The 27,192-nt window shown below is 41.1% G+C and overlaps 1 protein-coding gene and 1 long non-coding RNA gene across 3 annotated transcripts; one reads left to right on the top strand and one right to left on the bottom strand.

The window, feature by feature from the left end:
* Positions 1-1,556: 1,556 nt before the first annotated feature.
* LOC136438701 (cytochrome P450 2U1-like) lies at positions 1,557-18,050 on the bottom strand. The gene is made up of 7 exons (XM_066433615.1): positions 17,271-18,050; positions 16,861-17,003; positions 4,654-4,864; positions 4,034-4,317; positions 3,288-3,473; positions 3,034-3,169; positions 1,557-2,919 (listed from the first exon to the last, which is right to left on the bottom strand). The coding sequence occupies exons 1-7, from the start codon at positions 17,653-17,655 to the stop codon at positions 2,741-2,743; spliced, it is 1,524 nt and encodes a 507-aa protein (XP_066289712.1). The 5' UTR covers positions 17,656-18,050; the 3' UTR covers positions 1,557-2,740.
* Positions 18,051-22,508: 4,458 nt separating this feature from the next.
* On the top strand, positions 22,509-24,125 carry LOC136438098 (uncharacterized). 2 transcript variants are annotated; one of them, XR_010756386.1, is made up of 3 exons: positions 22,509-22,641; positions 23,166-23,274; positions 23,511-24,125. It is a non-coding gene; the product is annotated as an uncharacterized lncRNA (long non-coding RNA). The 2 variants fall into 2 exon arrangements; XR_010756385.1 differs by lacking the exon at positions 22,509-22,641 and having other exon boundaries at positions 23,102-23,274.
* The last annotated feature ends 3,067 nt before the right edge of the window (positions 24,126-27,192 follow it).

The following is a 27,192-nucleotide window of genomic DNA, read 5'->3' as shown; positions in this document are numbered from 1 at the left end:
TATTGTAACAGGATATGCACAATAACTACAATAAGATCCACCAGAAATATATTTAGGGGGCAAAGCAAAATGGGGTCCGTTTGGACCCCATACGGCCAGATTCGTCGCAAAAATGTGTCGGTCGGATGAGGGTTAAGGTCTCATATTTTTTATCCGGAAGATCATCCTGGTTCAAAGACGAAATGGAAACAGCTTCTTCATATACCAGATTAGGGCAGAGATACACAAAGCATAAATATCATTTTCTGAGGCGACATTGACTGGTTTTCCATTTGCAAATTCAGCATTCCGTTTTTTAAATGCTATCGCTGTCCGTCCTTATTTTGCTGAAGTGTGGCTGTAACATCACATACTAACTATCTTACTGTTCTTAAGAAGAAGAAGAACAAACATAGGAAAGCAGCAAACCCACACTGCGCATGCTCCAAGTGACGTCTGCACGGAGACCAGACGCCGATGACTTGGCCCAGGCGTGGTTCCTTCCGCCCAGAGCGAGAACTATAACTCCTTAAATCTATCACTCTGCCTGCTACGTATACCCTCGAGCTCGTCGGAGTTTCGGCAGGACACATATCAGGTTTACCACAGAACATTTGGATATTCTTCGGATGTGCCGCGCAAAATTGAGACAGGAATATTATTTTAGATCCTAGTCGATGGTCGGTTCATTCACGGTGTCGCTAAAAAAAGTAAAAATCGTGCAAAAAACAGCAGACGAAAGTGATACTGGAGGGGAAGTATTGCATGTTCGACAAGAAGCGCTGTGTCGTCTAGAGGAAAACCAACGGAAAAAACGTCTTAAAGACAGGTTAGTCTTACTCCTATCTTGGTGCTACTCGTGATTTCAAGTCAACAAGAAAACGGAAAGTGCTAGAAGCTGAGAGGATAGCACCGCAAGCTTCAAAAACGCCATTTATAGACTGATATTTCATTCCTCAAGGTTTGCAAAAAACACAGTCTTTAGTCGAGGGCTTACCCTGCCGAGGTGGACTTGAAAACAGTGAAATTTATCTCAGAAGCTGGTGGCTTTGACCGCCAAATCGTGTCTCTTCCTCCGGTACTAATACTGTTACACGGCGAGTGGAACAACCAAAATTGCCAAAGGTCACCCTGCTATGTGACAACATCTTTATTTGTCCTGTTCACAAAAGAGATATTACCTAACTACCGTGGCCGACTGGTACACAGCGCGACACACCGACTTTTGCTGCATGACACACCGACATTTGCTGCACGGCACACCGAATTTTGCTGTATGGAACACCGACTTTTTCTGCACAACACACCGACTTTTACTGCACGACACACCGACTTTTGCTGCACGACACACCGACTTTTGCTGCACGACACACCGGCTTTTGCTGTACGACACACCGACTTTTACTGCATGACACACCGACTTTTACTGCACGACACACTAACTTTTGCTGCATGACACACCAACTTTTGCTGCACGACACACCGACTTTTGCTGCACGACACACGAGTTCGCGGGGCTACATCCTCCCCTTTATAAAATGGATGGTCCCTAAATAAGTTCAAAGGTGACAAAGATGCCTTTAATGATGAAGATCTTTATTGCATATTTTTGCCATACTTGGTCAACATGCAATTAGCTAAAGCCTACAAGCATGAATTTGCAATGAACGTATTATCATTATACATAATCAAAACGCAAGCTAGGGAAAATGCCGCACACACGACTGTATTCATAATCCTATTCATTAACTTCATCTAGCTGTCCACTTTATGATGATATAAGAAAGTAATTGTTTAACTACGTGACTAAAATATATTCACACTTTCTTATTATTCCTGACCATGAAAAAACAATACTTCTGTTAAAATCAAGGAACCCACATATCATAGAAGAAGTGTGTAAATTTGTCTGCCACTGCCTCAAAAGAAGAAGCCAAACCTAACATAACTAAATCGATGTATATTCTAGAATGTAAAAGTGAGTAGTTGAATGTAGTCGGAATTAGTCCTTAATAGCTATTTATCTGTACCACTATACGCATGTGTTATAAACTTGCAATTAGCCTTCGGGTATGTACTCGCACTAAACATATATCTTTATTGTTTAAGAAATGTAACATTACCCTATACCTTATATATTTCCTCTCGGAACTTAATACTGGAAAACATGTAAACAACATAGTTTTCAAAAAAGTATCTAAACGCTTTTAAACAAGACTTCCACAAGCAAAGCTAAGAATTCACAAAATAAGTTGAGCATAGAAACAGGATGATTTCTGTTGAACTAAGGGTTCGTGCTTTTTGTCGAGAACTGGTGGAGGTTGGAATATCTAACACTTACTCAGGCAGTTCCTTATGCACTGTTATACGCGTGATATGTTTACAATTCAGAGATTATTACAGGTCAATATACAAATCCGGCCCTCTTTTGAGACAAATTCTGGTATAGAAGGCAACCAACTTATGCATAACACTGCTATCACACCCAACTCTACGTCCGCCTTATCCTTTTGAAGCTATAACTGATTACGAGAAAGAGACTAAATCATCTGTGTATGACAATATGTTGTAATACTTGCAAATGACAATGACAAAAGTTATTTGTGTTGCAACTTGCAAAAAAATAGAATAGACTAGCCTTCTAAAATTGTTTCAGCTGTTCCATAGATTGTGCCTTGTAAAACTATCAAACAGGGATTTTTTTGGGAAATTTCATTCATCATTCCTTAATTGACTCCTGGTCTTCACAATTCAGCAAAAACTAACGCGGTATCGCACAGAGCTGGAACGGATGCGGGACCAATGTTGCACCAAAGACGCCCTCGGTGTTTGGAGGAGGAGCGCCCTCTGGCGTCTTGAAGGTGAAGGACTGCAGCAGGGTCGAGAAGAACAGGAAAAGTTCCATCTTGGCCAGCTGCTCACCAAGACACACGCGGCGGCCTGGAATTAAGAATGAACAGTAGTGACGAGAAAAGACATAGAAAGTGTGTAATCATTACTGTGGTGAAATTTGTGCAATAATAACATATCTAATTATCTAAGCCTGATAATTACCTCGTCCAAAAGGCATGAACGACTCAGGGTTGTTGACGACGTTCCCTTCCGCGTCCAGAAACCTTTCGGGGTCAAACCGGTCCGGATCAGGCCAGTAGGCGGGGTCCATGTGGAGGGAGTGCAGGTTCATCAGCACCTGGGACAATCAAAGTGAAAATGAGGTCACAAATACAGTTTTTCGAAGAAACTTCAAGGAATCATTTCTTCAACGTGACAGAAATATTTTTAATCTTATGATATGTATCTATTCATACCTTAGTTCCCTCAGGAATATCATATCCCTGCACTTTGACCTCTTGAGTGGTGGTGTGACCTGTCAAAGGAACAAGAGTGCGGATCCTCATGACCTCCAGCAGGCAGGCATTCACGTAGGGCAGCTGGGAACGGTGGGCCAGGGTCGGCAGACTCTCACCAACAACGGCATCAAGCTCCTGCTGTGCCTGTGTATATGCAATGCATCTATATAACACCTCAAGACAGCTTAAGACTTCTCACAGTGCATAAGACACCGATGGCATCGAAATAAAGAATTCCTTGAAATTACATTAACCATAATATTATTGTTTATTAACATAGAAATTTTCGTAAAATTTTCAGACTTCAGGTGTTATATAGAACACCGAACCATCAAAAGATCATAACTCCAGCTTTTGATACTTCCCACTAGGTAATTACATTAATCGGTGATTTGCCCACTCATGGGCATGGAAGTCGATTTGGAACTTTGAACTGCGGCTCGGAAAGAACGTTAATTTTGGAAGCGAACAAATTAGATATTTATGCTATGTCCTTTAATTTAACATATGCCGGGTGTGTATTTGTTTTAATCGTTTGTATTATTTGAATGGTACTATTCCTATTTCAGATAATAAGAAAGTGTTGTATTTTGGTGTATTATGCACTTTAAAAGTCGCATGAAAAGCACAAAATATCTAGCGATCTTTGACCAGCCCTCCATGAGTCTGAAAAGTTTTGAAGAAGGCGAATTGCTCACAGATACCTTATCTTGGATGTCGGGGTTCAAAGTCATGTAGAGAAGACTCCACAGCAGTGTGCTGGCGGTTGTGTCTGTTCCGGCGATGAAAAGATCCAGGGCCATGTACAGGACGTTTCCATCCGTCATACCGTCCACCTTTTCCTGCTGTTCAAGCTCCAGCAGGCAGAAGTCGAGGAAGTCTCGCGGGTTCTCGCGATCCAGGTGTTCCCGATGGCGAGATATCTCCTCACTTATCGCATTGCGAACCTTATAGCACGCCTCCTGTACATTTGTACTGGCTCTATTTACTAAAAATATATGTATATGTAATGATTAGACATAAATACAAAGTTTTTGCCTGTAATGAAATAGCCATAGAGCTTTTGGTAACTCCTCAGCAACATTCCCCATCGCCTGAATGGACTATACAACTCTTTGCCGCATGGTGGCGTTGTGGCAATGATGTTGTCCCAAAACGTGACCCAGCTCAGTTTCCTACGGAAGCTACCTGAGAAGTTATCCTAACGTCGGTCATGTAAATTCCAGTAAGGTTGTTAATCATAAACGTAAACTAATCTTTTTAAGAACTGCCAGTATATTCATTGCACTGTAGAAAATGTTGTGCAAAGGACAATTTGACCTACCGACAGGAATAAAACGTAGCAATGGGAACACGCTGATGATCTGCCCAGCTCCGAGTTCAACTAACAGTGTGACAAACGCCTCCCTCAGCTCTCGGAACGTTTCATCCTCGTAGCCGTACCGCTTCCCGAAGGTCATGGAGCAGATGACGTTGGTCACTGTCACGGTGACGTCATGAGCGATGCTAAAGGGCTGCCCGTTGTTTTCTGCAACCTGAATAGTTTGTTTGTTTGTTTGTTTGTTTGTTTATTGATTCAAGCATGGGAGGGGGTGTTACATATCGCATATCAACGGCATTTTTTCAATGTTCCCTCGACAATGACAAAGAAGAGTTCCACGACCTCATATCTCCATGAACAATTCTATTCATGCAAATGACTTACACATTTGCATAATATATGCCTGTCCATAAACAATTTTATCTAACTTACACATGTTGCAATATTGACAGTCCTTTAATTTTCCAAATAGATGAATAATGGTGTTTTTGCATTCATCATGCAAATTAGGAATTCATTTGCATAATTGGTATCTGTTGATGCTCCACTTTCCATAAACTACATATGTTAAATGTATTTGGGTCTGATCATGGAAAAAAACCCTGCAAATATAGATTTTTCTCATTAGCTATGCAAATTAAGTCAGAATTAGCATAATTTGCAGTTCATTATGTATATCTCTGTCTAAGCTACCTGTTTACTAAGTATCATATTGACAGTCCTATAATTTTCCAATTAGATGAGATATGGTGTTTTGCATTGATTATGCAAATTATGAATTTATTTGCAAAATTAGTATCTGTTGATGACCCACTTTCCATAAACTACATACACTACATGTATTTGAGTCTGATAATGGAAAACACTGCAAATATACATTTTCCTCATTAGCTATGCAAATTAAGTCCCAATTAGCATAATTTGCACTTCATAGTGTATATCTCTATCTAAGCTACCTGCATACTAAATATCATGGAAATCCGTTGTTCCTTTGTTCAGTTATTCTCCTTAGAAGATTTTCACAAAACCACCCTTGCAGTTTCAGAGGAAGCTGCTAGGGGGCCCAAACCTACACCACTTCTTTATTACATCACAAGCTATCTGCCACCCAAAAAACAAGACCACAGCACGTCCAGGTCAAAAGATACAAAAATTGCAGTTCTGCTGCACTACCAAGGTCACATACCAGGGGGCCCAAAATCGACCTTAAATTTCGGCTTCACAACACCCGCCCACATCCCAAATATCATTGTAATCCATCAAGAGGTTCTTGAGTTATGCTGACGGGAGTGGTGCGGAAACACAAACATACACACATACAGACATACATACACACAGACAGACACACCCAAAACAATATCTCCATTTTTCATGGAGATAACCAGAGCAGTCGACAGCCATCACTCTGAACGTCTCTAAACCCCCTTCTAGCAGCATCACCAGGAAAGAACAAACCGCGCTCAAGGATTTTGCCACTAATCAAGACATATTGATCCTTCCTGCTGACACACGGTGGTCAAAAGGGCCTTGATTTTTCCTCACTTGTAAAGCATGTATATTGATGAGGAATCGATATCAATCACCTCCGTCACTTCTGGCAACAGTAGCTGATTGGTTCACGACTTTGCTGGCGGGAACTAAATTTGTTTTGCTGACCAGAATTTTTCCCGTGAACCCGTCCTTTTCAAATGCACGCCTTGCCTTCGCCCCCTTTGTTCTACGGTTAGCACATTAACAATACCCCAGCATTCATTTCAATCATTCCCACGCCCAAGTCTTATACTGAAACCACCGTTTCAATTCTATCTTAGCTATATTTTAGTCTATCCTACCACACAAAACGCCAAAACTAAGGCCATCTGAAAATCGCAGTTTCCGCCATAACTCACCGTTATTCCCTGCCGATGGTCCCAGATTCTACACGCAACAGCCGGGGACGCCGCAGAACCCGTCGATATGATAAACAAAACCCCGGCCTTTACTACGGTCCCCCGAAATGGAACGAAATGGAACGAAATGGAACGAAATGGAACGAAATCGAAGAATTAAAGCAACATATGTAACATTATGAAATGAAATACCAGTAGATAGCAAATTATAAGGAGTAGACCGGAACAGGAAGCATTTTAAATACAGAAAAAAATGATAAATAAGGTAAATACATGAATGGTAAATACATAATATAACGTGTTTTATTTCTTGAATCTATGTGATAATATTGAATACAACGTTTTTGTCGCGTTTGTGTGGCTAGATTATTTCCTGAAAATGGAGGCGCCGCGTGCAAAGAGATCCGCCGCTCTTCCTTGTGTACCAACGATCTGCAAATGAACTGCTGCAAATAGCAAGGAAAACAAGCAAACGGAAATGAGTATCGAAGTTAGGACCAGATTATACAGACGTTGGTGGTAACATTGCATCTCCAAGAGGGCATGAGAGGCAAGCGTAATGTTATTATTCATACAGCTAGCGTGTTGGCGTTTTGTGTGAACCGTGAAATACATGTCCTGCTCGTTCACACCCTCCCTTTGTTTTGTCGTGAACAGGGAAGCAGAAATGTCTGCAGAGGACTCCACGTCCGTGTTTGAATGGAGTGTGAAATGTGTGAAATTGGTGGCGCAGCGCAGAGCTTCATTTGCATGTCATTAACGGAGGGGTACATTCTCCGACAGGGGTCTGACTTCACGGTGGTCTGTCACTAGGGTATTATTTCCCGTTGCTACGCGCGTTCGACAAGGTATCGGGTTACACAAGGCAACATTTTGGCTAACGGCAAAACATTTGTAAATAAACAAAATAGTGGGGACGGGAAAATATTATCAAAATTAAAAGGCGAAATTGGCGATTTTGCAAACTTTGAATGTTCTAATTTTGCGCTGAATGGCTGACTTTTTTTATATTTTGCTCCCGAACACGATAATTCTCAGGTTTTAGGGAGCCCATTTTTTTAGGCACACATCGCAAAGGCCAGGCTTCAAATCTAAATGAATATTTCTTATCTTTATATTTTTCGTCGACCAGGAACAAAACAAAACTTTGTGTTTTTGGGATATTTTAATTTCTGATTCTAAGTATAGTTAATATCGACGAATCTGTGAAAAAATGGCGTTTTTTGACATTTCTCGCACTCAATTGCCCATAATTCAAAACCAAGGGCATTTTTCAAAAATCCCAAAAACACAAACCTCGGGAAACCCGTTATGGTCATTTTGAGCCGTAAATAAGGTAAGGCGGATGATTATTGAAGCTGATCCTTTAAGATGTTTTAACGCATGTCATGCCGCACGGATAAGGAGAGGGAGTAATTGACACGGGCGTAAACAATCCTTCTAATATCCAAGGTCAGCAAAAATGACGCCAGCAGCTTCGTTAACGTAACATAACCTATTTACGTGCGGGAGCAGTTTACGTTCGCTTTGGGTCATGTCCACATGTCGCGGTGTATTTTGCCAAAGCCTGTTCTCATGAGCTTGAAAAAACGTCATAAGTATGATCCTTAGCGATCTCTCTCTTTTATACAAAACAATGAAAAAGGTTTACGTCCAGCGTTTTAAAAGAATAAACTCCTGAACCGGTAGCAACAAGTTGCACGGAAGCGCCATGCATGTCCTATTTCATATGCAATTCGACACCGCGTACTCTATCATGTGTTTCTAACTTACACGATAGCTAGTATATCTTAAAAATAGCTGACGTTAAACCTTTCTTGTCGGGGAAATGACAACACAAACATTGTTTTTTTCCATCTATGTGTGCCCGTCAGGCAAGCGGACGGGCACACATAGTGACTTTACTGCCATTTGTCTGTAGACTAATTTCGACAGTTACTGTGCATTTTTTTCTGGTCTATATTCTTCAAGAATAGCGCTAGAAGGGAAAATAATGAAGTGGACGATATTGGGTAAGCCTAGACGTATTCTACATCATATGGCCAGTATAAATACTTGCTCGCACGGCGTTAAACAGGCGGAGAAAAACTTACAGACCATGCATTTTTATTGTAAGAATAGCTGATATTTCTGCCCATTGGTTTAACATTTGGTTCTGTTCGCGCGGTTTTAAGATAAATAATGTTTTAATAAATCGGACGTTAACTGGTAATGTTACGTTACATGTCAGATGTCCACAACAAAGTGCCAGCATAGATATACTCTCCAGAAAACAGGTAAATTTGTGAAAGAAGTAGTTTTTTCTCCTGATGCGGGAAAAGGGGCCCGACCGCGCTGGTTTACAGTAAAAACATGCGATGACCGCAGGTGACCCCAAATCGAACGCGCGTTCGGATCGATTACGTCATTTCGAACATCATGGAATAGCGTTCGAATTCGGCTGGACATGGGAGTTTCTGAGCATGAATTTGACCACCGTGCTTTGAGCCGAACAATTGGTTGTATAAAAATCGTCGTTGCGGAGATAGGCACATGCTACGTACCAAGGAGGTTTTATATATAAAACCTCCTTGTACGTACTAGTTATGGACTAAAACCGTATGTAAATAACTGGAAAGTCGGAGTTTGATTCAACCTGTCGGTAGCGCACGCCCACAGTTCTGTCGCGCTGGCAACAATGGCGGTTTATTTGTATATGCGGGGCCCCATTTGGGAGAAAACAGCTCCGACCACGCTGTATGAATAATAAAATAACGCCTGCCTCATGCCCTCTTGGTGAATTATGAGATGCAATGTTACCACCAACTGTATAATCTAGTCCTAACCTCGATACTCAGTTCCGTTTGCTTGTTTTCCCTGCCATTTGCAGCAGTTCAATTGCAGATCGTTGGTACACAAGGGAGAGCGACGGATCTCTTTGCACGCGGTGCCTCCATTTTCAGGGAAGAATCTAGCCACACAAACGCGACAAAAACGTTGTATTTAATATTACCACATAGATTCAAGAAATAAAACACGTTATATTATGTATTTACTATTTATGTATTTACCTTATTTATCATGTTTTTCTGCATTTAAAATGCTTCCTGTTCCGGTCTACTCCTTATAATTTGCTATCTACTGGTATTTCATTTCATAATGTTACATATGTTGTTTTCAGTCTTCCATTTCGTTCCATTTCGTTTCATTTCGTTCCAATTCGTTTCATTTTGTTCCATTTCGTTCCATTTCGTGCCATTTTGTTCCATTTCGTTCCATTTCATTCCATTTCGTTCCATTTCGTTCCATTTCGTTCAATTTCGCACTATCGGGGGACCCCTTTACTATGTACATTATCTGCGACTTTCTTAAAAACACAGACACTCAAATTTTAGCAAATAGAATTCGAATAGATCATTGATGAACACGAATATTTTCATTGTAGACAAATCCATGGAATTTTACCTCATATATGAGGTAAAATTCCATGGATTTGTCTGCAATGAAAATATTCGTATATACTGAGCCCCCAAAACGTAGCACTCACCTTGATACATTTGCGTCTTCGACAAGAACTGGTGTAGCGACGTGTCTGGCCCTATCCTACATAGCGACTCAATAATCACAACCTACGTTTTCCGATTTAAAAACGCATTCTTTCTAATAACAAACTCATTCTCGTCATTTTTGTGATAAAACGCAGTCTCAAGACTGTAATTCAATACGCGTGGTAACAGCGCACACGCCAACGTTTGATGTGCCGAATGTGTCGGCTTTGGCTGACATGAAAAGAAACTTCCTGGCAGCTTTGACTGGTAGAAAAATAAACGGTGCATTCCTATACAGAGGAGATGAACGTTGTATAAAAATACACATTCGAAAATCAACTGCTGGGGAAATACGGAAGAGATCAGAGTGTTATTGTTTGACAGCAGAACTGGATTTTCCTTTGTTTACAAACCGACGCCATGTCCTGGTTTCTTCAGATAAAACACTTGCGGATCTTGTTCTTGTATTTATTATTTTACCCACGTGTATTTCCGTCCCCAAAGGTACCATTCTGTTGTATTCTACATAAAATTGGAACTACAAACTTTGCCGGCGCTGCACGAATCGAATTTTTCTGCTCGGAATATGTTCAGGCTGTTCTCCAATTAATTAATCCTGAGTTTCAAGTCAATCCATCGATCGGAAGTTAAATAAAGCGAACTTGAAGATTTTTACCTAATAGTATCTTTTTAGCGAATGCCCACCAAAAAGGGATTTTTAGCGAACGCCCAATATATCAGCCACAATATCGGCCATCGTAACACGGGCGCTAAATCTAACACCATAAACATGTTCAACAAGTTGTCCCCCGAATGTGTATTCAGTTTCTGTCCCGTGCACGCCTGTAAAGTCACTTTATTTTACGAAACACACGGCGCGGCCCGCGGCACGTATGCGGGGTAGAGGCAGCTGGTAACCTGTCCCGAATATGCATTGAGCCGCCATATTGGATTGTTTCGTCCGGGGCCGTGGATTCCCGCGCCGTGTATTTCGTAATATTAAGTGACTGCGGGGCTCTGATATATCCCCACAAACTGGCCCGCCCATCCTTGAACTATTACATAGCTCAATTCTCATGTACGTAAGTTTCCATACATCGTACCAGCTACAATTGTCGCGCAATAAAGTTCTTATTCTTCTGTCTCGCAGCCCCTACCACCCGGCAGCATCGCGCCAAAACGGAAACAGTAGCCGATCGAGTACGCCTATCTGTGACATGTGCACAATCAGCGGGGTGGGTCCCGGACTATTAGAACAGCCGTAAATGTATCAGATTTCCGGGGAATCTCCTTAGGCCACAGCAAGTAATTTTTATGGATGACATCAGCGCGCTCATTAATTTTCGCCTGATTTCGAAATAAAAAACAAGAAATTTCATTGCCCTCCGACGGTGGTCAACATGACAAAAATTGGCAAATATGTCGTAAACGTTGACAGTCTAAGGTGCTTCATTGCATATGAATATCCAGTGGAGTTCCTGCCCATGATGGTATGACAAGCTGTTTTCTGCGTTTGTTCTAGTTAATTGAGCTGTATACACATGTTCAAGAACAGTTTAATGTTGACAGTCTAAGGTGTTTCATTGCATATGAATACCCAGTGTAGTTCCTGCCCATGATGGTATAATAAAAAAAGCTGTTTTCTTCATTTGTTCTAGCAAGGTCAGGACATTATATAAATAATGGAGGGGGGGCGGTTAGTTAATTGAGCTGTATACACAAGGTGTTTCATCGCATATGACTTCCCAGTGTAGTTGCTTCAGATGATGGTGCAAGTTCTTTTCTGCATTTGTTGTAGTTAGTCTATTGAGATGTATTCACATCTACAAGGACATGTTTACATTAAATCAAGGAGGTTTTATATTATATGAAACCTCATTGGTTGAATACAAGAATAAAGACCTGTTGGTCATGATATTATATTTCGTCGCCTCAATTCTTGTTTAACAAGACTTATGAAATTCAAAAATATAGGAATCTTGTTTTTTTTGGCCCGCCTTGTTTTTTTTCCGCCCTATCTCATTAATTTTGGAGTCTGCGGGGGATGTCATCCATAAAATTTACTTGCTGTGGCCTTATTTGACAATCCGCAGTTGACCAACACAGAGGCTGTTATTAGAATATTGATTCCAGATTATTCCAGAAGTATTTCACAGAATACTCAATGGGAAAATATCTTTCCAACAAAGATTTTGACCAACTGTCAACTGTGTGTAAGATACGAATCAGCGCACATCCACTAGAAATAGAAAACGGAAGATATAAAAAGCTGCATGCTCACGAGAGAATGTGTAAGTTTTGTACAATGAACACAGTGGAAAATGAAATTTATTTTATCTGCCAATGTCCGGCGGAGTTTCCATGTAAGACATCACGAAATCGCCGGCGAATGCACCCGGATACACGGCGACATGCCGACCTGCGTGCCGATTACCGGCGCTACGAACGTCCCTTGCTCGCACGTAAATGTTGCCCGATTTGTGAGGGTCCACATCACGAAATCGCCGGCGAATGCACCCAGACACACGGCGACATGCCGACCTGTGTGCCGATTACCGGCGCTACGAACGTCCCATGCTCGCACGTAAATGTTTCTCGACTTGTGTGGGTCGACTTTTTCTTCGGGGCAGACGGAGCTCTCTTCCGCCTAAGTCGAATTTAGCACCCGGTGGAAGAGGAGGTCACTATTCTTGGACGAGTGAAGGAATAGGCAGCGCTACTCTAAGGCTTGTGGTATAAGTGGTACATGATGGTATAGGTGGTTTTCATCATATACCACCGTGTACCACTTATGGCTTGTGGTATAAGTGGTACAAGGTGGTATAGGTGGTTTTCATAGTTAGACGAGTGAAGAAATAGGCAGCGCTACTCTAAGGCTTGTGGTATTAGTGGTACACGGTGGTATAGGTGGTTTTCATACTGAGACGAGCGAAGGAATAGGCACCGCTACTCTAAGGCTTGTGGTATAAGTGGTACACGGTGTTATAGGTGGTTTTCATACTGAGACGAGCGAAGGGATAGGCATCGCTACTCTAAGGCTTGTGGTATAAGTGGTACACGGTGGTATAGGTGGTTTTATACTTAGACGAGTGAAGGAATAGGCAGCGCTACTCTAAGGCTTGTGGTATAAGTGGTACACGGTGGTGTACATACCACCGTGTACCACTTATGGCTTGTGGTATAAGTGGTACACGGTGGTATATGATGAAAACCACCTAGAGTAGCGATACCCATTCCTTCTCTCGTCTAAGAATAGTGACCTCCTCTACCACCGGGTGCTAAATTCGACTTAGGCGGAAGAGAGCTCCGTCTGCCCCGAAGAAAAAGTCGACCCACACAAGTCGAGAAACATTTACGTGCGAGCATGGGACGTTCGTAGCGCCGGTAATCGGCACACAGGTCGGCATGTCGCCGTGTGTCTGGGTGCATTCGCCGGCGATTTCGTGATGTGGACCCACACAAATCGGGCAACATTTACGTGCGAGCAAGGGACGTTCGTAGCGCCGGTAATCGGCACGCAGGTCGGCATGTCGCCGTGTATCCGGGTGCATTCGCCGGCGATTTCGTGATGTCTTACATGGAAACTCCGCCCAATGTCCTCTATATGACGCGGAAAGAAACGAATTATATAAAATAGCTTCCGTTAATTCCCCTAGCTTTCACCATTTGACTAACTTTCAAAAATCAATCTTACTACTAAAATCAACCAACCCACTTACGATACAAAAGGTGGATCTCTTCATTTTCCACTGCCTTAAAAAAAAAGTCAAACCCAATCAAAGTCAACCTTAGTTAACACAGAACTTTCACAGTAGACTAGATAACTATGTCGATTCCTATGTATATCCATGTACTTGTTTGTCTGCAATTAGTCTTCGGGCATGAAACTTTATTATAAATAATAAAGTTATTATTAATATTTATAATTAATTAATGTATGTTTAAACTATGTTTTGTAGATATATCACTGTATATGTCACTTACAGGTTAGTTAGGTTAATGTTAAACGACCTGTATCTAGCCCCTCGGGGCACGAATGTACAGTAAAGGTCTTTTTTCATTCATTAACGTAAAAGATTCCTTTCTATGTCAGTGCGGGAATAGAATTAACGTTAATTCCTAACTGTATTTCTGACAAATTTCTAAAGCAAGGTTATGTCATTTTCCAATCCAGAACAGTGAATTGATGCACAGAAAAATCATTTCTTCCAACGCAAGAAGATAAAGTTTCAACTAAATTTATAAGCATCGCCATGATTGGACGATTCGGCTGCTTCAAGTTTTTGGCGCCGCCCACAAAGCGCCGACTTTGCTTGTTAACAGGGCCTTCAGTAGACTTTCTGGCGCCTTCGTCGACAGTCATCAAAGGCTGCCGACTGTCAATCAGCGGCAATTTTCTGGGAAAAAAACATGAGTTGGATCTACGTGTACTAGTCAACAGCGAACTTCTGGCGATGTGATTGTTACGTTGCTTGAACTTTCCCACAGCGGTGCTTCTACATGTACCAAGTTTTATTACACGGTAGTTCCACGTTTTCTGTATTATGCAGTCTAACGCAGAACAGCGGTTTCGGCTAACCTCCTTCGGAGACTTCCTGTGACGACGGAGTATATACTTGGGGGAGGGGGTGAGGCGATTTCTAGCTCGGGTCAAGGTTCTCTAAATTAGGCCACAGCAAGTAAATATTATGGATGACATTTTCCGCAGACTCCAAAATTAATGAGATAGGGCGACAAAAACAAGGCGGGCAAGAAAAACAAGATTCCTATATTTTCAAATTTTGAGATCATAAATCTTGTTAAACAAGAATTGAGGTGACGAAATATATATGATATCATGACCAACAGGTCTTTTATTGCTGTATTCAACCAATGAGGTTCCATATATAATATAAATCCACCTTGATTCAACATGTCCTTGTAGATGTGTATACATCCCAATAGACTAACTACAACAAATGCAGAAAATAGCTTGTTGTACCATAATCCGAAGGAACTACACTGGGAATTCATATGCGATGAAACACCTTGTGTATACAACTAGACCCCCCCCCCCCATTATTTCAAATCATTGCTAGAACAAATGCAGAAAACAGCTTGTTATTATACCATCATGTGCAGGAACCACACTGGGCATTCATATCCAACGAAACACCTTTTAACTGTCAACATTAAACTGTTCTTGAAGATATGTATACAGCTCAATTAATTAGTCTAAGAACAAACGCAGAAAACAGCTTGTCATACCATCGAGGACAGGAACTACACTGGGTATCCATATGCAATGAAACACCTTAGCCTGTCAACGTTTTGGCATGTTGACCACCGTCGGAGGGCAATGAAAGTTCTTGTTTTTTATTTCGAAATCAGGCGAAAATTAATGAACGCGCTGATGTCATCCATAAAAAATTACTTGTGGCCTTATGCCGGCGAAGGGACTGTCGCCGCCGAGGGAGTTGCGTCGCCGAGGAACGACCGCATTGACGGCGATTTTCTGGGAACATGTCAGCATTTAAGCGTGGAAATACTAGGAATATCGCTTCTTCTTTCGCACCGAAGAGAACGACAATCAATCAGCTTGACTGTTTTATTACGTCATTCCCTCTGCACTTTGAAGGAAAGCGGCGGCCCGGTGCTGTTTTCTATTACCTCGTGCCGTGTTCGGCCGAGCTGTGAGTTAAGCAGGGTTTTCCGGCTTTGCTAAAGTGCCCGTAAACGCAGGTAAGGGCGTTAGGAGTAAGGGGAGAGTCAGCATCGGGCCCGTCGTCCAAGGAAAACGGCCGGCAATCGCACGAGCTTGAGTTGGACTAATGGAGTACTCCACGACTAATGCTAGGGTCACATTTCCAACCCGGGGCCCGGCCGAGCAGTCTTTGGGAACGAAAACTATGATATAAAAGACAATAAAACACACAAAACTTTTGAAACATTATTCCTTACCATACGTTATGTATATCCTTGATATGCGACTTTTATGCTTTGTTATCTCAAACAGCCCGGCCGGGCCCCGGCTAGGAAATGTGACTGTAGCAGAAGAAGGGATAGTATATGTAATGTCAAGCAAAATCACCCTTCGTTAGTCGCCACGGCTTCCTCGCGGGGTACCCCGCGGGTTACAACGTGGGGCGCCCCGTCCGCACGGGGTACCCCGCGGGGCCCCTGTTTATACAGAAACCCTCCGAATCCCTACGAATCAAAATTTTTGATATTTTATGAATCCCACCCGTATTCGTTTGAATCCTCTTGTATCTGCTACAAATACATAAATATCTCTGCGGATATGGCTGAATCCGAGACCTTTTCGCCCAGTGTTAGTTCTAAGGGACTGAAAGTTTGCATTGATGAGCCGTAATGGTCTTATATTTGACTTACGTTTATTTTGTACAGGAGATTTTGGGAAGACGCAGCCTGCGGAATTCCTGGGCTGTCGTTACTTAGTGGACTAAATGGATTAGGAGAATATAGGTCTCGGCAATGGAAACAATCCTAAGAGGTGTTGAACAGAACTATCATAACCCTACAGTTCGTAGACTGCATACCATCGCCATTTTTGTTTTCAATTCAAAGAGATTATGAAAACAATATAGAACAAAATTATCACAAACTACAAAACAAAACATCAAGAAGCAATCACCAGGAGGGAAAAAACATGTGATTGATTTGAAAACGTATCAACATATTTATGATGAGAATTTCTCCAATACTATCAAACAAAAAATATGACAACATATATTCGAGCTGGAAAACTCGGGATCCTAAATAGGTCACCATATGTTTTATTGGTTTCATCTTACCCTGTTGCGGAGACAGTCCGCTTCCTCGCGGATTTTCTCCTCAATGCTGCCACGTCCAACCTTCATGCCCAGGTTCCTCATTACGGTGGTGGCAAACCTCTTCCTCTGTCTGAACCCGGTCCCCCAGCGTGCACCAATAATGTCTACAGCAACAAAGAGCACAAAAATGTAATTTGACATCATAAATGCTGCTGAGAAGATACCATGCTGACGCCATTCAATAAGACAGTATAAATCAAACCGTAGTTACATACGACGTACGGTTTTCAGCGAAGCTATAGTAGAGTGGACTGACAGCAAGGCGTTTTCTTTCACAGGACAGCTGACAAAGTGTCCTCGTCTTTTCATTTTTTGTTGCACACTTGTCGTACGACATTTGCTAAGAAAGCATATGGTGAATAGAAGTTTACCTTTTCCGGAACCAGTTATTGCGTCAAGCAGGTAGTCTGTCGGCCTGGACGCGAACAGCTCGGACCTGTCCACGAGCGCGTCCTTGACGGTAGTGTAGCCGTTCAGAACCACCACATCTTCCATCCCCAGTCTGACGGTGAAGACGTCCCCGTACTGTCGCCTCCACGCCGTCAGCTTGAGGTGAGGCGCTCGGCCCAAGGCGAGGAGGTGCCCGAGGACAGGCACACGTCCTGCCGGGTAAGGAGGCAGGTTTCTGGGACGCTTGAAGACAACACATGCCAGGAAGAGAGTCACACAGAAGACAAGAAACGTCTGTAGAGTCAGCCCAGAGATCGGCAAAATCTCCAGGACGGTCTCAGCTACCCACTGAACAGCACCGGCCATTTTCGCACGAATGAAGTGGGTGGCCCATTTAGATGGGAATAAGGCGACCTACGACCTCCATTGTTTATACTGTGCAGGTGCATAGGAAGCTAAGTAAGGCCTGACTTTTTGCAGAACAGATATTATCATCAGCCTTTAAGTTAACAAGGTTCAATGTGCTATCTGAAGAAACATCTTACATGTACATGGTACAAACGCATTGGAAATGGCACTGTAGTTAATTAAGATACGTTAACTCGCATCTCTCGATTGTTTACAAGTAGCAGATTAACAACATGGACCACTTTGGACATCCCATTTTCTACTCAGGGGTGGACGTGCAAGCTATTTTTTACAGTCTGTTCCGTTGAAAGTGTCCTTCAACTGTAGCCATTGTACCACTATGAAATATAGCAGGTCATGAACAAATGTATTACAGCTTTAACATTATGGAAGCATTAAGTTGCTGTGTGAAGTCACTACATTTCTCATGTACCTGTTATCTGTGTACCTGTAATCTGAACCTTGCCGGGAGAATGATTCGGGGCCCGCCGTGAGAATGTTTTTTTAGTCCTCGTGAGAAGAGCCTGGTCGAGGCTTGCCTGGTCCCAGTCTCTAGGGGTCGACTTAGGGGTGTTTTACCGGACCAAGTCTGCTTTATTGATTCATTTCTGTCAGCCTGTCTACTTAGCTGCCATATAGAATTTCGCAGCCTTTCTACTTTAGCTGCCATAAAGAGTTCCGACACCACCCTAGAGGGCGAACTAATTTAATCCAAGGCCGTAAACAGACACCGAGTGGACTAAGCTATCTGGGCGGGCGGGGATCACCCCCAGCGCCGTAGAGATATCGTGGAGCCCCTGATGGTATGCCGGTTTCCATGCTAGATCGAGGCTGCCTGTTCCAAGCTCTTCCCGGCTACCATAGGCGTAGCCTCAGCTCGAGCTCCACAACAAGCTCTCAGTTACTGGTACTATACTGTACATGTGTTGTGTAGCTTTTGGACAGCAATCCATTTTCAAAACTAGAGGGAAAATGCGCCGTGGAGTTCAAAATCGTATACCTTGTTTTCCTGGCAGGAGAAAGGAGACCTTGCCATACATTTCAAATAGCTTCTTAACTAAACTTGATATAAGCTTAGTCATAACGATGATAATAATATAGATGATCAATAATAACAAAGCTGATCAATGATTGGAAGTCAGAAATTGAGCATTGAAATCGGAAAAGTTCTGTTGATCAAAGGTTTTGCTCATTAAGTCCTTAACTTGCGGAGAAAAGAATATCTAAGTTTTAATATCTAATATCTAACTTTCTGATGTACTGTACTACATCTACAATTTAGCGATTATCACCTGTTGATTTACATTAATTTGGTCCTCTCATTAATTGAAGGTCTTAAATTGGCTTACAATTATAACTTTGAAATGTGGTGGCGGCCACACAGACATTCAGTCCCCCAACCTGACCATGTTAGGGGCAGGGGTTTCTATTAGCGCATGCGTGTAGGGTGCCCGGTGAGTGTGAAAAATAGTACCGGGTATATAGCATCAAAACTTCTTTTCTTTGAAAAATTTGGTGCCATTCTGTCAGTTTTGAGGTGTATGTGATGGGTCAGCTTTCTTCTCAGTGATTTTGGCCCAAAAACTGAGTTTTTGAAGTCTTGGGAGACCGCTAGGGGAAGTAGTCCCAAGTGGCGTGATCAGGTTGATTCTTGGAGACAGGAGGTCAAAGGTTATGTTTTAGTCTGTAGGTGGGCATTTAAAGTTTGAAGGCACAACCCGTTCGAATCCAGCCATGTTTGAAAAAAATAACATCTGATCCCTTTCTCTACCTGAAAACCATACCAAAAACCAAACTTATCATAAGAAGGTGGAAACCCTTATCTGTAATTACCTTCGCCGAGAAGGTTATGCAGAGGGTAGCATTTTTGTGTGGGTTTGTGTGTTTGTTTGTTTGTAACAAACAGCATAACTCTAGAAGGCTTGGATGGATTGTCTTGATATTTGGTAAGTGCGTAGATCTTGATGAGACATGGAAATGATTAGATATTGGGTCCCCTAGCGGCTTGTTACGGTACTGCAGCCGAACTTCCTGTTTTGATATCTCGTGTTCGGGACATGCTATGGCCCTGGTTTTTAAGTGGTAGATAGCTCTTTGGACAGAGAGTAAGTGGAATAGGTTTTGGCCCCCTAGCGGCTTTATTGGAACTGCAGGAGCAGGTTTTGCTTTAGACTTTGAAAGGAAATAACTCAAGAAGGGCCTTATGGATGGTCATGATTTTTGGTAAGTAGATAGCTTGAGTGACGATGAAGATGATTATATACTTATTATGCAATTAAGTATCTTATTTGCATAAATAATGAGGAAAGTTTATACGGCCACCAAATTCCATTATAGGACTGTCAAATATGTGGCATATGTAACTGAGGAGGAGAGAAATATTGATAGATATCAACTATACAAATGAAGAACTCATTTGCATAATTAATGAGAAAATACTATAACTCAAGATGGGCTTGATGGATGGTAATAACTTTTTGGTATGTAGATAGCTTACGTGATGCTTTGTATGATTGGATATAATAAGGTAAATCAGATTCTAATTTGCATAACTAATGAGACAGTTTTACAACTCCGCTGTTTTCCATGAAATGACTATTCAAATATGTGACATTTGTAACTGAGGAAGAGAGGAATGTTAATTGATAGAAAATATGCAAATGTAGGCATAATTTAAATTATTAATGAGAAACTACTATAATTACATAGAGGTAAATGATGGCAAGTTCAAAATTGTGGCATTTTTAAGTTATGTGAATGTGAACATCGTTGAATCAAATTATGCTAATAAGGATGCCATTTGTATAATTGATGGTAAATGTTAGCATAACCTTCTTTGATAAGCTCATACTTTGCACAACGTCTGTTATTTGGGTGAAGACGATCAACTGGTATAATCAATGATTGATGAGAAACACTCCTAAGTACGTCAGTCATAAAGGTTAAAATTATTTGGCGAAGATATATGAGGTCGTGGAAGTCTAGCTACATATAACATAAAACAGCTTCCGTAAATTCCCCTAGCTTTCACCATTTGACTAACTTACAAAAATCAATCTTACTACTAAAATCAACCAACCCACTTACGATACAAAAACGTAGGTCTCTTCATTTTCCACTGACTTCAAAAAAGAAGTCAAACCCAACTATTGTCAACCTTAGTTAACATAGAACTTTCACAGTAGACTAGATAACTATGTCGATTCCCATGTATACCCATGAACTTGTTTGTCTGCAATTAGCCTTCGGGCATGAACTTGCAATTAAGTTATTATTATAACTTCCTGCTCCAAAATATCAACATATCCTGGAAAAAAAATCTACAGCTACCAAGGGTACCAAACCTAAAAGAGGGTCTTCTGCGCCTGCGCCAATTACCGGAGTGTGGTCGGAAGGGAAAGTCATTAGCAAGCGTGAATCTTTCCTGTCTTTTGGAAGAAGTGATTATCAGCCTTAGCTAATCACACATGTGACTTTTGTCAATATTTCACCACAATAATAATTACATACTTACTTTTTCTATCATGTTTACGGAGTGTGGTTACCGAACGGATAACACGTACACTGCACGAAATGGCCACGTATCCTGACGGATCCGACGTATCCGGAATCGGGCCTCATGGCGTTTCCGAGCGAATCCGGAAAAATCCCAGTTCACTGCTCGGATAGTGAGGTGCCCGCAGATCCGACCAATTCCGACGTCGTATTCTTCTGGATCGGTGATGCGCCTCGGATACCCGAAAATATTTGTGCGGATCCCTTGTTTTTTATATTTGGAATGTTCGGATTGTCTGTATGTCGGTAGTTGTTTTGGATCCTGACGAATAAATACACACGGCACGGCATGATCTCACACTGCAAGAAATGGCCACGTATCCTGACGGATCCGACGTGTCCGGAATCGGGCCTCATGGCGTTTTCGAGTGAATCCGTAAAAATCCCAGTTCACTGCTCGGATACTGAGGTGCCCGCAGATCCGACCAATTCCGACGCCGTATTCTTCTGGATCCGTGATGCGCCTCGGATACCCGAAAATATTTGTGCGGATCCCTCGTTTTTTTTATATTTGGAATGTTCGGATTGTTTGTATGTCGGTAGTTGTTTCGGATCCTGACGAATGAATACACACGGCACGGCATGATCTCATTTCCTGACGAATCCAGCAGATCCGGAATTGCGCATTATAGCAGACACGGAACGTTTCCGATTGAATCCGATGCACCTCAGATCCGACAATTCCGGCGCCGTATACGTCTGGATCCTTCATACGTTTCGGGTACAGATACGGAACGTTTCCGAGCAAATTCAGACAAATACCAGGTACAGCTCAGATCCGGCAATGCCGACGCCGTATAAGTCTGGATCCGTGATGCGCCTCGGATACCTGAGGATATTTGCGCGGATCCTTCGTTTTCAGATATTTGTCAATATGGCAGAGATGATAGGATTGTTTGTTTGTCGGTAGTTGCTTCGGATCCTAACCAACAAATACACACTGCACGGCATGATCTCAGATCCTGAAAAATCCAGCGGATCCGCAATCGTGCATCATAGCAGATACGGAACGTTTCCGATTGGATCCGATGCACCTCAGATCCAACAATTCCGACGAATCCTGACGTGTACGGAACACGGATTCGTGTCCGATCTCCCACAAGACACTGCGTGTCATCACGTCAGGCGCGAGAAACGGTTTTGTCGGTGAACAGCACGGAGACAAGAACGGCGTTTCATCACTCTCTGTGCTTAACATGGCATCGTCAGAGTCTACCATGATGGTCGACCAGTGATTTCTAGTGACTTGAGAGTCGAAGGGGATTCGGGGTAAACTCAAACGCGCGGCATTGCGAAGTAGTCTTCTTCGTGCATGCAATATTCGTCGCCCCCCTCCCCTTTGTAAAGTTGGTAGGGAGTCGATTCATCATTTAGAGGGACTGCCCTTTGGTAAGTAGAATTTGGAAAATTCCTGTTTCTAACTAGTTTGAACGTCAGTTATCCTCTATTGTGGCTTGACATATCATCCTATTTGCATGACGATAAGAATTGTCCAGTCGACCTGCACTTCTACACCGTTAGGATCTAGGAAATTTATAGTTTTCAATTTGTTCGTTCTTGCCAATGGTCAACAGACATTTGTGTCTGGTTAACGTTTCAGATACAACATAGCAAGCGGTTGAGGGAAAGATAATTAAAGATATCCTGTAACGGAAGAAAATGTCATAAGTATTTGTCCCACAAAGGTCCCACTGTTTGTGGATAGTGAGCCGGAACTTATGTGGAGGTAGTAGTGTGTTTCAGTGATTATTGCATTCAGTTATAGCTGTACATGTTTGATCAATATCATATTCAAGTTATGAATGTAAGCATTACGTATTCAATTAAACGATGCCAGATTCAATTTTTACAAATGTGATTATGTGATAGGTTTAAAATTTTTCATTGTTTCCCTTTATATATATCCTATACAGCATCGGCAGATACTTCCTTCACAAATGCAGCACATGTTGTGAGGACCTTAGCTTGGCTTGGAACAAAGCAATCAGCTGTCAGATGCTCAGAGTACCTCGGGCTCCTTCGGTAAGGCTTAAGTCCATCATCGGTACACTTCAATGTTAGCTGAGACAGGCATGATGGATACCCATTGTCCCTTGTTTTTTGTTAGCTGCTGTGATGAAACTAAGCCCATCACAGCAAGGAGGTTATATAGTCTATATAACCTCCTTGATCACAGTTATGTCAAAATCATGTGACATGTTACTTAAATACTAAGTATGTGAATTGATATTTATTCATCATTTGGTTTTATCATATAGGAACTGGTTCATCACAAGATGAACTCCAAGCTGAGTCCAACATGCAGATACAGAAGAAATCAGCCTTGCCTGTACCTTACCAAGAGTGCATGAAAGAAGTGAACTCAGATGTAGTCAGAGAATGGGGAGAGGACGATTATACACATGCAGTTCCACGGCATATACTACTTATGTGTAAAATGTCGGCGTGTCATCATGGGAGTTTTTCAGACAGTATAATGTTACTTCGAAGTTTCTATTTTCAACCTCTGTATTTGAAATTAATTGTATCTGATATCTTTTAGACGAAGAGCTGGCCACAAAGGCTTTCATTACTTGAGTAGAATATGTAGAACATGTAGAAATTTTTGGTCCAAGTGCACTATACAGCAGTAAATATTACCACCATGATGTGATGGTTGTTAATTGTAATACATTTTATAACAATTGTGCTTACACAACCCCAATTTACCGACATTAACCTGCATATGCAGAGGTGCTTTGAGTATGTGGATGTCCCTCGGCCTGTCTTAAACGAAATGGATTATTTAGCCACATAGAACTTCCGTATTGTATTTGATAGTTTTTGAACTTAGAAATGCATATATGTTGAAATATGAAATAATGTTACATTCAGGCTTTCCCAAAACTTCCTGTCATTGAATAATAATGTTTTGGGTATCGTTAAACTAAGAATGCACGCGTATTTATGAATAATCAACCATTTTATCAAACTTTGTGTGTTTGATTTGTACATATTCGTGGCAAATACAAACATATTCAGAGTCACAATCTGGCAAAGATTGTAGAAAGTCTGTATGTTGGATCAGTCTGTATCCGTGGCAAATACATACTGTACGTATCTGTCAGGATCTTGGGCATTTCGTGCAATGTACGGCGCCATATCCGTCGAAAATTCCTATTTTTGTATTCCTCCGGATCTGAGGTTCCGGATCACAGTCCACTTGTATCCGTCAGTATCCGCCATTTTCTTTTAAAAAATACAGAAAAATTCCTGTATGTATCCGTCAGGATCTCTGGCATTTCCGTACAGTGTACGGCTCCGTATCCGTCGAAAATACCTCATTTTCGGATTCCTCCGGAAATATTCCCAATCCCGGTGCGGAAATTTTCGGATCCGTTAGGTTGGATTCGTCAGTATCCGCCAAAAATACAAAAAAAATCCCTGTACGCATCCGTCAGGATCTGTGGCATTTCCGTACAGTGTACGGCTCCGTATTCGTCTTAAGTAGACCACCAGTTCGTCCGAAAGCCAAGTTTGTTGACTCGCATGTAAGTAGAACTTTTAGGATTAAGAACTAAGTAAGCAGCCACAAACATTAGAGGAAATTCTAAATGAAGTAATTTGGGGAAATCATAATATAGTTTTAAAGAGAAAAACTTTGTTTTATAAGAGCTGGGTAAAAGTAGGCCTTGTACAGATAAAAGATATTTTTCCGGATGGTAAATTCATATTAGCGAGGACATTAATGGAGAAATTAGAAAACACTAAAAACTTTTTGGCTGAACAAAATAATCTTCTTAAAGCAATACCAAAAGAATGGAAAGCAAAATTAATTCAATACTCTACCCAACTAAGTGGATTTGAATGTAACTCAACACAAATTGGATTACTTCATGACAAGTTTGTACCTGTTGAAAAGGCAACATCTAAAACCATTTATAGTCACTTGAATAATCAGATATTCAGAGAAAGAAAAAGCATTGATAGTTGGGGAGAATTGTTGAATGTTATTATTTTAAATAAAAATCTAGTATGGAAAAATATAATTGTAGACATTAAAGAAAATAAGCTAAGAGAATTTAACTTCAAACTTTTGCACCAAATTCTACCCTGTAAATCTAAACTGAATAAATGGAAAATAAAAAAGATCAGAAAGGTGAAGTATACAGCCCTACTTGTGAGATATGTAATGTAGAGGAGACATATGTACACATGTTTATAGAATGTAAAAGACTTGAAAATTTTTGGCAGAAGATAGAGAATGTACTGTCTCAGAAGGTGAGTAGGATAAAGGTTGACAAGGGGATGGTTTTTCTAGGCTACAGTTATGGGTCAAAGGTCAATAATTTTGTAAACAATGTTGTAACCTTAGCCAAATTTGCGATTTTTAGATCATGGGTAAAATATAAAGACAATGAATTGGATTTTATGAGAGATGACATTTTTGCTACTTTCCTCTGGGACCTTAGAAATGACACACATGTATGGAATTGTATTTATTCAATGTAAAGCTGTAAAAGTAATCATGATTGTAATTGTGATTGTTGTGTTGGTTAACTCTTTGTTTTTGAGTCTGTTACTCGCTTGGTGTGAGTGTTATTTGTGTAAATGTCAACCAACTGATGTTTTTGTGTATGTAGATCTGGTGTAAGTTGTTTATTGTACACACGAATGTTATTGTGCTCTTGTATGTGTAGGGATGATGTCTTTTGTAAACCTGGCGTTGTCTATATGAGAATGTTGTAATCTCTTTGTTTTGTAAGACTGGTGTTGTAACAGTAAGTATTGTAGCCTGATTTTGTAAATTCGTAACGTTTTTTTTTTAAATGTATTTCCCTGTTGCTTGTTTTCGTTGTTGTGATTCATGGTATTTGTGTATTTGTACTGATGCTCAATGTTTCTGTTGTTTGCTTATATACGCTTGTTCTCACTTTTCTTTTTCTATATGATGTAGTTGTTTGATATAATGCTAATGTTCTTTTTGTTTTATTTTATTTTGTGCCTGTATAATGGTTATTATGATTTGAATGTGTAAAGTGTGTAATGTTTTACATGTTGTTATGTTTCATATATAAATGTATTTTGTAAACTTTTGTAAAATTTGTAATAAAAGCAAACGATTTTGTCTTATGTTCAAAACACAGGGAAGGAAAACCCTGCACAGAAACCCAGGGATGACATCCCTGCACAAAAGTCCTAGGGAAGAAACCCTAGCACAGAAAATCCAGGGGGGATGAAACACCCCTGTCAAAAAAGTCCTAGGGAGCGCACCCTAGCTAAAAAAGCCAGTGGGAATGACCCCTGTAGATATATGTAACTAGGGAGCACACCCTAGCGAAAGAAAAGCCAGTGGGAATGGCCCCTGCAACAATATGTAACTGTGTTTATTTGTGGAATTGTAAATGTGTATGTTGTTATGTTATGTTATGTACTTATGAATGTTCGAATAAAATTTAAAAAAAAAAAACTTTTAGGATCTTTGTATTTCAAACATTGTAAATGACAGAAACTCATACTCATGATGAAATTTGTATAAGCAATGACAAAATGAACAACGCCTAACGATGGACTATCTATATTAGTGACATTATTATAGATTACGTAATGAATGTATGAGATCAAATGACACTATGTAGATTTGCCCTACTCCCTCGAGTGGCTGTCAACACATGAGATCGCGGAACTCAAATTGTTGTTTACTTTGCTGGCTTACTAAAGTTGCACGCATTTAATATTACTTCATTGTTCCTCAACAAACAAATTACTGAATACTAACTCATTGAGCGTTATCAGCGTTGCCGGTGATGGTTACTCTTTTTTTTTTTGAAATGATCTAGTTAAGTTCTGAATGTTTATAGTCCAATTATTTTTGCTAACAAACTTGCTACATATGAGGGGCTGAGGTCTAACGAGGGAAGAAAAAACAGACAAGAATGTAACGCGATGTGCTGTATTTTT

The sequence above is a fragment of the Branchiostoma lanceolatum genome, chromosome 7, assembly GCF_035083965.1.
Source record: "Branchiostoma lanceolatum isolate klBraLanc5 chromosome 7, klBraLanc5.hap2, whole genome shotgun sequence".
NCBI classification, from domain to species: domain Eukaryota; kingdom Metazoa; phylum Chordata; class Leptocardii; order Amphioxiformes; family Branchiostomatidae; genus Branchiostoma; species Branchiostoma lanceolatum.
Note: the sequence above shows the minus strand (reverse complement) of the source record. Positions and strands in the feature narration are given on the sequence as shown.